Genomic DNA, 17,000 nt, shown 5'->3' on the forward strand with positions numbered 1-17,000 from the left:
AGTTGACCATTTTTGCAGCAGATATTTTGATACAGTACAGTATGTCATAGCAGGAAAAGCACAGAATAGGGCTGCACAATTTGGAGAAAAAAATTATATTGCGTTTGTGATTTACAATACTGTGATTACGTTTGCAATTTAATGGCATCTTGAGTTTACTTGATTATCAAGGATACTCAAGGATGCTGAAAATATGCTACTACAATTTTGTACACTTTTTAACTTAAACATACAAAGTTAAGCGAGCATAAGAAGAAATACATACACACAATTTGCATTACTTTTTTTAAATTGACTTAATATTTTGGAAATTGTAATAACAAAAATACAAATTCTTATTTGAATAAACATTTTGTATGCCCTTATATCATGAAAAGATGGGTGTAATATAATAACTAGTGACAATAACAAAACATACTTTGTACAACCGCTGTTGTCTGCATGGTTTGAAACCCTCTACACTTCTGATACTCACAACACAAGCTACACCTTAAACAGACTGACAGGTCATGTCTTTTGTTCCAATACTGTTACAAGAGGGCATATTCCACGTAGATTAAACATGGAGCCATAAATTAGGCATTAGTGAGACCAAGAACGGCAGGCGAGTGCGTGACGACAGTGCCCAAGTGGTGAAGCGACCGTGTGCGGTGTCGGACTTAGCGTAGAGACTGTGTGCCGGAAAAAACGAGAGGAAGGATGAAGAAAAGTGAGTTAACAGAGAACACCAAGCTTCTTAAGATAGTGGCTTCGTCTGTTTTCATCATAGACAGTTAAAGAAATGGACCAACAGATCCCATAGTTCTGGACGGAGACCAGTGAAGTCTATTAGAAGCACTTTTCCAGTGATGGCTAGGTGTTACTGCGCAGCCTCCATCTGAGCCCCTCCCACAGTTTCTCCGGGGGGACCCGGTCATACGCCTTCTCCAGATCCACAAAACACATCTAGATCGGTTGGGCATACTCCCAGGCTCCCTCCAGGATCCTTGCGTGAGTGAAGATCTGAGCCGTTGTTCCACCACCAGGACGGAATCCGTATTTTTCCTCTTCAACCCGAGATTCGACTATAACCCAAACCCCTACTTTCCAGCACCTTGGAGTAGACTTTACCAGGGAGGCTGAGCAGTGTGATACCCCTGTAACTGGCACACACCTTCTGATACCACTTTTTAAAGAGGAGAACCACCACCCTGGTCTGCCACTCCCTAGGCACCGTCCCAGACTTCCACGCAATTTTAAAGGGGCATGTCAACCAAGACAGCCCCTCCACACCCAGAGCCTTTAGCATTTCTGGACGGATTTCATCAATCCCTGGGGCTTTGCCACTGTGGAATTGCTTAACTACCTCAGCGACTTCCACCAGGGAAATTGACGACTATCCCCAATCATCCTCCAGCTCTGCCTCTTACATAGAGGGTGTGTTAGCTGGATTTAAGAGTTCCTCAAAGAACTCCTTCCACCGCTCTATTACCTCCTAAGTTGAAGTCAACAGCATCCCATCCTTAATGTAAACAACTTGGATGGTTCCCCTCTTCCCCCTCCTGAGGTGGGGAACTGTTTTCCAGAAGTACCTTGGTGCCGACCAAAAGTCCTTCTCCATGTCTTCTCCGAGCTTCTCCCACACCTGCTGCTTTGCCTCTTTCACAACAGAGGCTGCAGCCCTTCAGTACCTTGCAACAGCCTCTGGATCCCTACGGAATAGGATATCCTGGAATGAATCCTTCTTCAGTCAGACGGCTTCTCTAACCACAGGTGTCCACCAGGGTGTTTGGGGGTTACCGCCCCTTGAGGCACCTAAGACTCTAAGACCACAGCTCTCCACCGCAGCTTTAGCAATGGTAATTTTGAACATTATCCACTCAGGTTTAATGCCCCCAGCCTCCAAAGGGATGCACGAAGAACTCCGCCGGAGGTGTGAGTTGAAAGTCCGTCGGACAGGGGCCTCCTCCAGATGTTTTCCAATTTACCCGCACTACCCGTTTGGGCTTACCAGGTCTGTCCAGAGTCTTCCCCCATCCCCTGACCCAACTCACCATCAGACGGTGATCAGTTGACAGCTACGCCCCTCTCTTCACCCGAGTGTCCAAAACATACAGCCTCCGATCAGATGAAACAATTATAAAATCGATCATTGACCTTAGGCTTAGGCTGCTCGGGTACCACGTACACTTATGAACATCTCTATGTTTGAACATGGTGTTTGTTATAGACAATCTATGACTAGCACAGAAGTCCAAAAACAGACAACCACTCTGGTTTAGCTCAGGGAGGCCGTTGCTCCCAATCACGCCTCTCCATGTATTTCCATCAATACCCACGTGTGCGTTGAAATCCCCCCGAAGAACTTGGGAGTCCCCTACTGGAGCCCCATACAGGACTCCATTCAAGGTCTCCAAGAAGGCCAAATACTCCAAACTCTTGTTTGCTGCATATGCACCGACAACTCTACAGGAGTAGGTTCCAGAACTGAGAACGTAGAGGTAGTGTAGAGGTAAGTCCTACCAAATCTAACTGGTAGCGCTCCACCTCCTGCACAAGTTCTTGCTCCTTCCCCCACAGAGAGGTGACATTCCATGTCCGCAGAGCCAGGCTCTGCCGCTCGGGTCTGGTTTGTTGAGGCCCCTGACCTTCACCGCCACCCATGTGGCAGCCCACCCGCCCCCAGCGGTTCCTCTCGTAGTTGGTGGACCCATGGGATGGATAGATAGGCGCCATGTAGCTTTTTCGGGCTTTGCTCGGCTGGGCACCGTGGCAAATCCGGCCACCAGGCGCTCGCTAACGAGCCCTCCGTCTGGGCCTGGCTCCAGAAAGGGGCCCCGGGCTTCCTTTGGGCAGGATCACTCTATCTCCCTCTCAATGATTCATACAGGGAGCACAAAGCTCCCAACAACACAGCCCTCTGGTTCATAGGGACACAAAAACCTCTCCACCACAATAAGGTGATGGTTAGTAGCAAAAGGCTAATGTCCTTTTGCTAATAATTTTTTATTGATAAATCTCTCTCAGTAATTACACAAAATGGATGATGAATTGTACTGTAGCTGTCTGAAAATCTCACTATAAAAGTGTCTATTGTGTAGGAAACAGTGAACGAGTGAGAATGGGAATGACGCACAGCTCTGGCCTCATTTTACTGGAACAGATTTGTCTCAACCATCACATTTCCACAAAGCTGATTAAAAGAAAAGTACAAATTTTGGAAAGAGGAGTGAATCATTTCTGAGAATTACAGATGGTACAGAAACATAGAAGGCTTTAATGAAATTCCAAACGAGTGAAATATTACATGGTTGGAAAAGGGCGAAAAGTCAAATATGCTAATGTACTTCACTGAAATCACTACACTCACTCCAACATGCTGCAGTGGGTGTAGTGACTTCAGTACAGTACATCAACATATTTGACTTTTAGGCCTTTTCCGACCATGTAATATTTCAATCGTTTGAATTTTCATTAAAAGTCCTAACTATGACAGATAGTAATATATATATAAATATACATACATATACACTCACCTAAAGGATTATTAGGAACACCTGTTTAATTTCTCATTAATGTAATTATCTAATCAACCAATCACATAGCAGTTGCTTCAATGCATTTAGGGGTGTGGCCCTGGGCAAGACAATCTCCTGAACTCCAAACTAAATGTCAGAATGGGAAAGAAAGGATTTAAACAATTTTGAGCATGGCATGGTTGTTGGTGCCAGATGGGTATGAGTATTTCACAATCTGCTCAGTTACTGGGATTTTATAGCACAACCATTTCTAGGGTTTACAAAGAATGGTGTGAAAAGGGAAAAACATCCAGTATGCGGCAGTCCTGTGGGCGAAAATGCCTTGTTGATGCTAGAGGTCAGAGGAGAATGTGCCGACTGATTCAAGCTGATAGAAGAGCAACTTTGACTGAAATAACCACTCGTTACAACCAAGGTATGCAGCAAAGCATTTGTGAAGCCACAACACGCACAACCTTGAGGCGGATGGGCTACAATAGCAGAAGACCCGACCGGGTACCACTCATCTCCACTACGAATAGGAAAAAGAGGCTACAATTTGCAAGAGCTCACCAACATTGGACAGGTGAAGACTGGAAAAATGTTGCCTGGTCTGATGAGTCTCGATTTCTGTTGAGACATTCAGATGTTAGAGTCAGAATTTGACGTAAACAGAATGAGAACATGGATCCATCATGCCTTGTTACCACTGTGCAGGCTGGTGGTGGTGGTGTAATGGTGTGGGGGATGTTCATCCTCTGATGGCTACCTCCAGCAGGATAATGCACCATGTCACAAAGCTCAAATCATTTCAAATTGGTTTCTTGAACATGACAATGAGTCCACTGTACTAAAATGTCTCCCACAGTCACCAGATCTCAACCCAATAGAGCATCTTTGGGATGTGGTGGAACGGGAGCTTTGTGCCCTGGATGTGCATCCCACAAATCTCCATCAACTGCAAGATGCTATCCAATCAATATGGGCCAACATTTCTAAAGAATGCTTTCCGCACCTTGTTGAATCAATGCTACGTAGAATTAAGGCCGTTCTGAAGGCGAAAAGGGGGTCAAACACAGTATTAGTATGGTGTTCCTAATAATCCTGTAGGTGAGTGTATAAACAGTGCTGTTGTAGCGCAGTAGACCACCCACCACTGCGGACTGGGTATCAAACCTGGCTCAGAGTCTGAAAAAAAAATCTTTCACGTTTGGAAAATGTTTGAAGTCTATTCTGTTAATGCATGTGACACAAACAGAAACACTTTCTCTATAACTTTACTTTGTCAGTCCTGATATTGTAGTCAAACAAAGATAATCAATGAGTAACATCATTGCAACATCGGTGTTAAGCAACAACCTTCTTTTGTACCAAGCTATTAGCAACAAATTACATAAAAATTAAAATCCATTTTGGTCATTCTGGACCAGACTTGTTTATTCCAAGTGAAATATAAACAAAACACACAAACGGCTTCCCTCAGTCACACAGCTAATGTGTTTATCTTACGTGTCCTGCACTCTATTCCTCACACTTGTTGTTTTTATCAACATTTCTCCCTATATTCTGTACCAACAACATAGTTTACACGTCAAATTGTCTGATTGTTTTGTCTATTTATAGTTAGGTGCCTTGCTGCAAAACCTTCCACTTGTAGAACAATAAAAAGATTAAATCAACTGAACCGTTTTCAATGACCATATTCTTTCTCACTATTACAATTAACTTATGACGTCTTATAATCTCATATTTATTCAAGTTTTTTGTTATCATATTATTTGCTTGGGCTTTCTGCAAAACTCGTGCCATGACAAGGGCACTGTCTACCACTGATCATTTACTCACAGCCCTCAAAAGCTGCTTATCATCAGGAAAGTAAAGTTTAAAGGTTGTCAATCAGTTCAGTTTGCTGTCAGCTCTATCACTGCTCATCTTATTTGCTCATCCTTGTCTTTGAGGTCACTCAAAGCAGAGTGCAGGATTCATCCAGATACTATCAAAGAAACTACGTCTCTCAATGAAAACAATGACAATTAATTTTGTGGAACCACTGCAGAAACTGTAGATCCCGGCCAACTGCTCTATTTACAAAATTACAAGTTCAGGTTTAAGCTAAAACCCAGCATTAATCAGCATATTGATGATGTAAAAAGTAGAATTGTTGTGAGGAAGAAAGCTGTCACACAGATGGTAAAAAAAGTCATTCTTCCTGGACTGAAGCTTTTTTTCTAGAGCTGTTTTGAATTTCTTTTGTGCATACTGCCTCAGCAAAGTAGTAGAAAAGGCAACAGTTAGTATGCTGTGATTGGTGGAGCTCCACAGATAGTCTGAGCCTGAATAACAGACATGCTGATTAGCATTCAGAAACAGCTGAGTTCGGTCATTCAGAAACACTCTCCGTCTTTGGAGAGGAGGACTGAAAGCTCTTTAACAGCACTGGGGTCACATCTAAAATGTATAGTGCATGTCTGGGAGGCTGGAGGCCTCTTGTCCCTTATTAGGGTATGATAAAATGGGTGTACTTTCTTAGCCTCTTCTCATAATCACAGAGCCCTGCTGCTCCTGAATGAATTGGCTGGGAAGATGTAGCTGCTAGTTACTCTTTAAGAAGATATGTAGCCTAAGGCTTGTTAAACACAAAAAACTGTTCACACCTAGTGTACATTACAAATTTAAACTGGGACAAACTTAATTTGTCCAAACCTCATACTTAAATGCAGTGCATGTTGATTGGTCTTTTGGTATTAGCAGTTTTAGAATCTAAAAGAGTGAAATTCTTGTGGAACAATTTTTATTTTATATGATGCTAACTTCATCTAGATACAATTTATTGGATTTTCACGAATCATTCAATACAAACCAACCAGCTTGATTAAGAGAATTTAGAGATAATTAAGTCTACTTTGTTCCTAAAATCTATTTGGTTAGGAGAAAAATGTGGTCACATAGTTACAACAAACCAATGCTGACTGTGAGTAGATGCAAACCAGGGTCTAAAGTGAACGACACATAACGAATGAATATATACCTAAGACGGGGTGTGGATGATAGTGTAAAGAGGGTGTTGTGCTGTATGCTGTAATGTCTCTGTGCATTGCCACACCAACAGCAACAATTAACATTCCTGTTAACAGACCATTTGCCAAAATAAGCAGCAAAGCACTGTAAGTAAAAAGCTAGAGCATAATGTCAATATGTTAATTTTAAAACTTGGAATCAGAGGCCACTACAGTCCAGAAAAGTGTAATGCAGCCACATGCAGCTACATGTGGATATGGAAGAGATAGACAGAGCCTTGCCTTGATAGAGAAACAAATCAGAGCCACAGAAATAATTTTTATTTCATCTAAGGAGCCACACAAGCTACAAAACCACTTTAAGGACTACAGCAGTGTGGCATTCTTCTTTTAGGTCACTCAACAAATAACTCCAAAGATGATGCTGATCAAAGACGCATCATCATATTTCTGACATCTTCTCTACCCACTCTCTGGTAAAGTCTCACCCAACAGTCATGCATATGTAGTGGTGTGGGCAGTAAGCTTTGCACTCTGTTTGCTCTTGAACGCACTTCAATCAGACCAAAGTAGCTCCACCCAGACCCAACCACACCATCTCTGTGACTTTTAGGTAGGTAATTGTGTCATGTCTGTCTATACTTTCAAGGTGTTTTTAAATATTGAGTTGTATATTTTGCAGTGGTCTGCTGCCTGCCTGATTGTTGTCTGCCTGGGCCTGGAAGGGATTCCAAGCTCCCCTGCTTGGAGTGGTGTGATGAACTCTCCCTTAGCCAACTGAGTACATTTGCGTGAAGTTATGGGTATCTTAAAGCAGCAAGTCTGGTATGATCACACGTTGACCACTGCCTTTAAACTTGTCATTAATGTGATCTTATGTCTGAATTGTAGGTTGTCAGCTGCTGTTTTGCCTTAGTTTAGTCATCTTTGGATTTTAATCATTTTAGTACATCTTTATTAGTGCCTCCAGGACACTCTCCCTGTTTGTTTTGCTTGTATTTTAGGTTATCAACTGGTTTGTTTTTTGATTTTGTTAATTGGTATTTTGCTTTCCAGTGGAGCTAGTAGCCAGGGTGTGGTGAAGGCTTGGCACAATAGAGTGGTTCCCTTCACAGACTGTAGTGATAACAGCACAGTGACACGATTTGCAGTGACTATCGATTGCAGTGGGCAATGTAGTGGGTAAGTTGGTGCACCCTTGGAACATACCCTTAGTAGACTGTCTCTCCACAGCTGGCCTCCCCCCCCCCTGTTTTCCTTTGATAAAATAAATTTAAGCCATAACTGGGAGTGTATTTCTTTTAAAAGAGTTAACCTGATTCATAAATATATATTATATAATATAACTTTGTCTACTTTTTTTTCTTTTAAATAGCAATTTGATTTAAACATCCTCATTTTTTAACCATCCTCATTACAGGCTCTCCCAGTAATCAATAATCCATCAATAAATGAATATTTCTTTTTTTAAGCATGTCTGTCATGCTTTAGTTGTGAACCTGTGTAGCCTTTGTATAACTGGGGTGCTTGTTGAAGTATAAATAAACATTTCTTGGGGTGTCCCCAGTTGGCTTTGTCGGTTAGTTAGACTCTGGTGTAAATAGTAAGAGGACATATTCGGAGAAGACGCATTTGAACAATATTGGCTCATTAAAACCACAGAATAAATGAACCATGAAACTAATTGCTAATTTTAACAAGATCAGGAGCCAACAAACCATTTAAATAGCAAACTTTATGTTGATATGTAGAGAAAAGAAGAATGCACATATCATACAAGTTTGGGGGTGTGGCAACATGCAGACCTGTTAATCAAGACATGCTTAGCAAAGCTAAGCATGGAACTGTGTGCATTGCTATAGCCTTGTTTTGGGTGTTTTTGTCTTAAACCTTGACTATCTTACTGTTTCACTTCATTAAAGGTAATTGGAAAATACAGTAGTGAATGGTAAAAGACATTTTGATCCTGTTTGAATTGAGCCATGTAATACACATGATGTTCGTCAATTTGAAAAAAAAATCAAGAAAGTTGCAGTTTGTCGTAAACCAGGAGTTCTCAACTGGTCTCACACTTTGACCCACATTTTCCATGGTTATTAAGTCATGACCCACTTTTATATAAAATTAAAACCAAGCAAATTTAATTTTCAAAAAATAGCCTTGAAACAGATGTAATTCGTTTTATTCGTTGCCTGCCAATCGGGAGGTTGGTGGTTCAATCCCTGGCCCTGCAGTCATTGTCGAAGTGTCCTTGGGCAAGACACTGAACTGTGTGAGTGTTTATCTGGTGAGCAGGTGGCACCTTGTATGGCAGCTAGTATATGAATGTGTGTGAATTTATGGATGTGTGTGAATGTGTCCTGTATGATGTAAAGTTGTTAAGACTAGTAAAGCGCTATATAAATACTGCTTGTCATAGTATAGTTGTAAAAAAAAAGACAGTTTAGTATGTTTAAAAAAGTCTAATGTCATAAAAAAGTAACAGTATTCTGAAAAGTTATAGATTGTCGAAAAAAAGCCATCAAAAAGTCAAAGTGTTGCATGTCAAAAAAATCATCGTGTTATATGTGGAAAAAAAATCATGAAAAGGGCCAACTCGGACTGGGTATCAAACCTGGCTCAGAGTCTGAATACTTGTTGGGTGTCTGCTGGCAGCAGTGCTAACCACTGAGCCAATGTGCCACCATAGAATGTCTGTCAAAAACAGTGATCAAGACATTGTATAGTATGTCAAAAAAGGTCATAGAATGCTCAGAAAAAAAGTGACAACAAAGTCATAGTATAGTATTTTGAAAAGAGCCATTGAAAAGTAATATTGGGCACCCAGATAGCTCAGTTGGTAGAGCGGGCGCCCATTCACAAAGGGTTACTCCTTGATGCAATGGGCTTGAGTTTGACTATGACCTGTGGCCCTTAGCTGCATGTCATTCCCCCTCTCCCTCCCGTTTCATGTTTTCTGCTGTCCTATCAAAATAAAGGCTAAAAATGCCCCAAAAAATCTTTAAAAAAAAGTTATGTTATGTTGAAAAAAGTCATAAAAATCCTAGTATAACATGTTGATAAAACTCATAGTGTGTACAGTGACAAAAGTTACAGTATAGTATGTCATGAAAAACTAATAAAGTTCTAGTAAAGTATGTTGAAAAAAAGCCAATAAAAAGTCATAGTTTAGTGTGTCAAAAAAGTAATCATATTGTATGTAAAGAAAAACATTTTCTTTGTGTGTTTGTCTAAAAAAAGTCATAGTTTTGTCAAAAAAGTGATAAAAATGTCATAGTGTGTTTGCAGAAAAAGGTTATAGTCTGTTGACAAAAGTGATAACAAAGTGTAAGTATGTCTAAAAAGTCATAATATTGTGTGTCGAAGAAAACATCTGAAGAGGGCCAGTCTGGACTGGGTATTGAATCTGAGTCACATTCTGAAGTGACTACTTGTTGGTTTCCTTTTAGCCGCAGTTCTAACCACTGTGCCGGTGTGCCACCAAAGAAACCATGTCAAAAACAGTAATAGCAAAGTATGTCCACCAAAGTCTTTCTAAAAGTCATAGTATGGTATGTCCAAAAAAAAAAGCATAGCAAGACAAAAAAAGTCCTAGAATAGTAAGTCAAAAAAGTCATAGTATAGTATGTCAAAAAAGTGATTAAAAAGTTATAGTGTGTATGTCAAAAACAGATACTGGGATTTTTTTATTAACTGAAAGGTGGCCCCTGGCAGCTTCTTCTGTCTTGCTGTAGGACTGAAGTACTGAAGAAATCCTACTTTGGAGTACCAGCACAGTATAATTTCAGTATGTTTCAAAGCTTTACATTGATACGTTATGTAAATATACATTACATTATTGCAGTATTTTAAAGTAAAAGAACAAATTACGTTACATACTTTGACAAAATGAATAAATGAAATGTGAGATGTCTACAAGCCTTTTGCGGTGGACAAATGCATCCAGTCAAGATTTTGTTTTGACTAGTTCTTTATCAGATAAATCATGTGATTCAGTCGCTTTAATTCAACAGCCAAGCCGTGTTCACCAGTGTGACCTAGACAGACTATAATAAGACTTTAGTCATCTTCTGATCCCAGTTGCCAAAGAAGGTATTTTTCCTTAAGGAGTTTTTCTTAATTACTTTAAAATGTCTGTGTCAGACTGAGGCAATAAATCATGCAGCTGAAATGCACTTATTATAAGCATAACTGACATTATGAACACATTAACACAGTTATATTCCAAAGCAGCAACGTATGAAGCCTTTAAATTGATGGGTCTTCTGATATGGTACACTCAATCTACCCATTAGCAGTTTTGGTCTCGGATTACTTTTGTCTGATTTAGACATTTGACCTTTTGTGTTGTTCCCTCATCTCTGGTTTCTCATTGTGTTGCTATGTTTTTGTTTTTTTAGGAAAGAACACAAATTGCTTCTTGCAATGTTTTGGTCACAGAAAGGCTGTCAGGAAAGCTGATTAGATGACATCTGATTTGGTCCTTGTGATACACAAGATAACAGAGAACCTGATACAGTTGCGTACGTATCTCATACCTCATATCTCATTATATCTATATAAAAGCTGTCATCCAGGTCATAGGATTTCTAAAAGTACAAAATATCAAGCAGCTGGGTGGCAAGAGATGCCTTAAGTGGTAAAAACATTTTGAAGAATTGTGGTAGAAAAAGTAAACTCTAATTAAAAATATTTTGTATTTAGTCTTGTAATGTCAATGTACTTAAAGTAACGAGTGAAACTACAATCAAAAACACCACGGAATACAACACTAAATTCAGCTGCCTTTCATGTATTTTTTAAGATATTTTTTTATTTTATTATATTATTATTTATTTATTTCATATTTGATTCAGATGGATATGGCTCCAGCTTTAGGTGCAAAAGTGTTCCTCCTCAAACATAACAGGTCATGAAGTTTATAGCTCTTGGCTGCATTTCATCTTTTAAACCAAGACCCAAATCTACATTTACTGTAACTCATTTTTAAGTCATCCTGATCCGTGACTCTTTTATTTGACTGAGTCCAATTGAATTTTAAATTGTGTGCCTATATTTGCACAAATGTTAATTCATGTTTTGTCTTGTGATGACAAACAGCTGTTTGAACTTTAAAGGCTATTCTATAATTTGTATCTAAATTCGCTGTGCTCTCATATCAATTCCATGTCAGATTTGATCTGCTGAGCAAATCTAAACTGATTTAGCAGGAGCAAATTACTCTTAATCCTAAAGTGTATAAAACTGGGAAATGAAAGCAATAAAAATGAAATTTATTGGGGGAAACATTATAGCAACATTTGGTTAAATCACAGGGAAGACTTATACATGGGATTCAGAAAATAAATTTCTTTATTTGATTTTACACATGTCAGTATGTGGTACACTGACACTTTATCCCACAGGATGAGCAGATGGTGGGAGTTAAATAAGGTATAATGTTGCACGTTCACATCTCTCTCCCTGAATTATATTAAATTAGAAGACAGCCCTTCCTGGCCCAGCTGTTGAAAAAGGGTGAAAACAGCCCAAAAACTAATTTTTTAGTTTTACTTGTTTGCTTTGTAACTAAAAGAGTGATAACCACCAAGTCCATACCACTGTTTCATAATTTTATGTCTGTTGTGTGTTTCCCCGTATTAATAAAAATAAAGACCATGATGTCTCGTCGCATACTGCAGAAACAGTTCAAGGCGGGTTGCCTTGTCTAAAATCTATTTTGTTATCAATGTTCATGTTCATTTATTGTGTGAAATTCTGACTCAGCCAAGCTGAGATGTTATCTTCTAAACTAAACAGAAGGAAGTGGAATGTAATGCAGTTGCAAGCACAAAAGCATCTTCCAAATAAATGTAATGTAGCAGAGGTTGTGCCAGAATCCCTGGGTTCCTGAAGTAAACCCAGCAGTAAAGGGACCGATCTGAACTCAATTACCTCTGTGTATAAACTTTAGTGACTCCGGGCTGGCAGAAGTCTAACACTGTCATTTACAGTGACACAGGACATCGACATCTGCTGGTGCATAGAGACTCCTAGTGGACTCACTGCAACATTAGCATTGACAGCAATGGACTGAAATTGAGCCAAACTTCCCACTGCTTTCTCAAATAAGACATAAGAATACACATTTAATTAGAACATTCTCACAGCTAAATCCAGACTACAGATCTTCCAATCCGGATTCAATCTTTCACTTTTGATTTCCAAATGACTGATCATTTGCATCACACATTTGAACATGCAACTAAATCTTAGTTTCCTACTGGAACCCCATACAGGACTTAATTCAAGGTCTCCAAGAAGGGTGAATTCTCCTAACTCTTGTTTGGTGCATATGCACAAACCACAGTCAAAGTTTCCCCCCCCCCCCCACCACCTGCAGGCGTAGGGAGGCGACCCTCTCGTCCGCCAGGGTAAACTCCAACGTAACGACTCTCAGCCGGGGGCTTGTGAGTATCCCCACACCCGCCCGGCGCCTCACACCCTTGACAACACCATAGTAGAACAGAGTCCAGCCCCTATCCAGGAGTATGGTTCCAGAAACGAGACTGTGTGTAGAGGTAAGCCCCACCAGATCCACCTCCACCACAAGTTCCGGCTCCTTCCCCCACAGAGCAAGGGTCTGGTCCATCGAGGACCCTGACAATCACCGCTACCCGCCGCCATGTAGCAGGGCTCCCGACCCCAGCGGTTCCTCCCACAGGTGGTAGGCCCATGGGATGCCATATGGACCTCGCAGATTAAAGTATGGACACTTAATATACGATGAGCAGGCTCATGTTCTCGCGATTAACCACCGTGTTAAGAAGCTTCACAACCAGCAAAAAAAAACTATTGCAAAAGGAAAGGAAGCTCCAGTAAAAGCTGCAAGTCACTCTATGGATGTGGTGGAATTCCCATTTTATGAACTCGTGCTACAGTGGCATGAATAAGTTTACACACCCATGGTCAAGTTGATTAAAAAGAGAAATAAAAAAACATATTTTGGGAAATGATCTTAATGGCTTAATTAAAGAAATTTAGGAAAATCCAACCTTTTCAGGACACCAATTTTCTTTGTGAATAATGTTTTGTAAATAAATAAATGTTCTTCCTTAAATTACAGGGGGCATAAGTATACACCCCCTGTGTTAAATTCCCATAGAGGCAGGCCCGTTTTTATTTTTAAAGGCCAGTTATTTCATGGATCCAGGATACTATGCATCCTGATAAAGTTCCCTTGGCCTTTGGAATTAAAATTACCCCACATCATCACATACTCTTCACCATACATAGAGATCTGTGCCATGAAATTACCAATTTCTTCTCTGGGGACTACCAACGTAAAACTTCACAACCGCACTCCTGCGCTCCTTCTGAAAGATTAGATAGAGACTCAGCCAAAGGCAGGAGTCTGGCACAACCACCTCTGATTGGCCAACACTATGTTTCTGCTAACCCTTTCCTTGACTGCGTTAGCATCGACATGTAATGTAATCATCACACTGTTTTTCAGCCCCCGCAGAATCCCAGCAAGTTCAAGCCAACGGAGTTTGTTTTACATCATGCCATTCATGGGAAGCTTGTCTTTGTGGTGGGTTTTACCACAGTGTCTGACTTTTAATGTTTAAGTGATGCCTAGACACCTCTTATCAATCATGCTTCAGATAGTAATGCTTGGATTTTACTAATCATTAACTTATCCAATATCACTCAATTATATTGAAAGACAATGAAGTAAATACTCTTTTTTATTTTTTAAGGGGCCACTGCCATTTTGGCTTATTTACCTTAATAGCTGTTGGGAACTACATTTTACTCAGAATGTCACAGGCAAGGTGTGCATCTTACAGACGGGACAACACTTGATTACCTGTTATTGCTCACATCTACAGTACACAAGGCTCTCTCAAAAACAAGGACTGCTGTCCATGGACAGTGAGTACAGAGATTAATGTATGGCAGTCTTATCTGCTGTGGTGGAATTACACTGCTTTGCTGCAATGGGTGAAACTTGTGTTGTAGTTCATCTTAGCTCTGGACACTTGATCCATTACCTGTCCTTGTCCCCCTCTGTCCATGTCCATTGTAAGTGCTGCAGAGAGCGAAGATCAATACAAATTGCTACAATCTAAAAAAAAAAATGAAAGAGGGCTCATTCATCAGACTAAGAAGCGTCTGGTTCGGTTTGAAGAAGCCTTTGACCAAAGAAGTAGAGTACATTGTCTCTACAAATACTGTAGTAGTGTAAGTAAAACTTACATTTTTTGGCTTATAATAGATCATGTTGTACTTTCCTGTTGCATTACATTCTTTCTATATTTGCTGGTTCTAGTGTTATATTTAATGTAATATATTTTTATTAAGCATTATTCAATTTGGAATAACATAACTAACATGGGATTATTTTATTATTAGTTTTGTTGTATGTTTATAGTTTACAAGACTCTACAGCTATGCTGGCAGCTCTGTGCGGCAGTACTTGAACTTCTTCCACAGGGGACCATTAAAGTATTTATATATTTTTAATAAATGTATTGGTAATCTGATACTATGATTCTTTGTTTTCTGTACTATTATTGGCATAAATTTGCTTTTTTTTGTATCACTGTTCACTTCCTTCCTTCCACTAATTAATCACATTAGTGTGATCACTCCTATGACAGGTCCTAAACTATTAACAGGTTTTACAATTAAGGATTGAATATACAATAGTGTTATTTTGATGTATTTATTTGATGATTTTACATTTTATTTTTTAACAACAATTTCAAGCTTTGCACAAAAATTCTGACCACAACAGCCTGTGCTCTGCTTAATATCCTGGCTGTGGGAGGAGCATAACATCACCTATCAGATCCAGCCAATGACCACATACCCAATTACAAGATTGAAAGACATCTGAGAGGAGTTCAACTGGAGATCATGACACTATGCGGTGATAACTGATTTTCTCCATGACCAGAAAAATCACATTTCCCCCAAACTATGTTTAGTAGTTAGGCCACCCAAGAGAATCAAAATCAATATTATCAGTGAAATAAAACCCTGTGAGAAAACAGTGACACCACAAAAGTGCTCAGCCAAACCCATCAAGTGAAGGTACAATAACATTGTAAATAATAATGTTAATAAAAAGTGTTTTACATACTTTGTTTTTTTCAAAACAGAAAAATAAAATTCCTTTGGTCAAGTAAAAAAAAAAAATAATAATAGTGAACTCTTCCTTTCAACAGTCTTATGTCCCTCGTGTTCCTTTTTCTACAGTCAACCAGGTTCTTGAGGCTCTAAGGCTGCAATGGAGGTGTCAAGGCAATATGGTTATGGTGCCCCTGGCGCTCCTTGCTGCAGCATGCTGGGAAAAGGACTAGAGGAATAGGAGAGGGGCAGAGGCATTGAAAGAGGACCAGTGTGTCCTCAAACAGCAGGTGAAGGTGCATCAGGGTCAGGTTCATTGCTGTAGTTGTTGCTGTAGTGATTCGCACTAGGTGGGTGATTAGGTAGGATGTCCAGTTCATCCACTTGAGGGCCAGGGTGCATCACCAGCTGGTCCTGGGGGATGTCTGCTGCTGCTGCTGCCAGGTTAGTGATGGACTTGGACTTGACACACTGAAAGTCCACATGGCGGCTTTTACCCTCTTCCTTCTCCCAGGACATGCGGATAAAGGGCCTCTGGACATAGTTGTAAATTACCTCTGGACGACCTCCTGGTCGTTTTTTGACTTTCTCTTTATATGTAGGGTAGCCTGCCAAAGAGAGTGTGGACAAATTATTAGTTTTTCCTAGTCCTGTTCACATAGAATACAATACACCAAAAGGATCGGACAAGAGCTAATCATATATAAAAAGGTAATTTGGACAGCACTCCAATTAATACTTTTCATTGCCACACAGACGTTTTGGGCAAGACCCCATTCTTCAGCATGTTTTTCAGGCAATTTCAAACTACTACAAATACTACACAACCAGCCCATCAACTACATCCCAACAGAGGTAGCCACAGCCTATCCAGACACAGTATGTAACCCAAGTCAGAATGTTAAAAAAAACACAAATGAAATGAATAAGCATGAATAAAATGGGAAGTCACCAATGCATAAGAAACATGTATTAAGCTTGCAGGCTGTATACAAATGGATAGTAGAAGAAGAAACCATAACACAAGAAGACAACAAAAATGGCTAGCGAGAGGAAACCAGAAACGTTTGTGTGTTGTAAGTATGTGGCTGCGCCATCCAAACGAAGATGCAAGGGCACCGTCTTCAAATTTTTGTCACCCTGGGACCAGGTTTCAAAAAGGTACTCAGAAGTACGGTTGAGAACGATTTTGATTCCAATTCTGATTCTTAATTTTGATTCCAGTTGTTATTGATTCTGACTCTTTGAGGGGTGGAGTTGAAACGGGTCACATGCTTATTTCACAAAATTCTTTCTTCAATTCTACTGGAATTGTAATATTTAAAACGATTCCAAGTAGGACTCGGTTCTCAACCCCCAACACTACTTA

The 17,000-nt window shown here is 40.0% G+C and overlaps 1 protein-coding gene across 6 annotated transcripts in view; it reads right to left on the minus strand.

Moving 5' to 3' along the window:
* Positions 1 to 15,208: 15,208 nt before the first annotated feature.
* btbd10b (BTB (POZ) domain containing 10b) overlaps positions 15,209 to 17,000 on the minus strand; it is a 9,508-nt gene continuing 7,716 nt past the window's right edge. For all 6 annotated transcript variants that reach the window (XM_032517419.1, XM_032517402.1, XM_032517438.1 and 3 more), the window contains one exon: positions 15,209 to 16,239. In XM_032517419.1, the coding sequence (XP_032373310.1) occupies positions 15,911 to 16,239 (329 nt within the window). In that variant the 3' untranslated portion in view covers positions 15,209 to 15,910. The remainder of the gene's footprint in view (positions 16,240 to 17,000) is intronic.

Source organism: Etheostoma spectabile, chromosome 1, assembly GCF_008692095.1.
Source record: "Etheostoma spectabile isolate EspeVRDwgs_2016 chromosome 1, UIUC_Espe_1.0, whole genome shotgun sequence".
Classification (NCBI taxonomy): domain Eukaryota; kingdom Metazoa; phylum Chordata; class Actinopteri; order Perciformes; family Percidae; genus Etheostoma; species Etheostoma spectabile.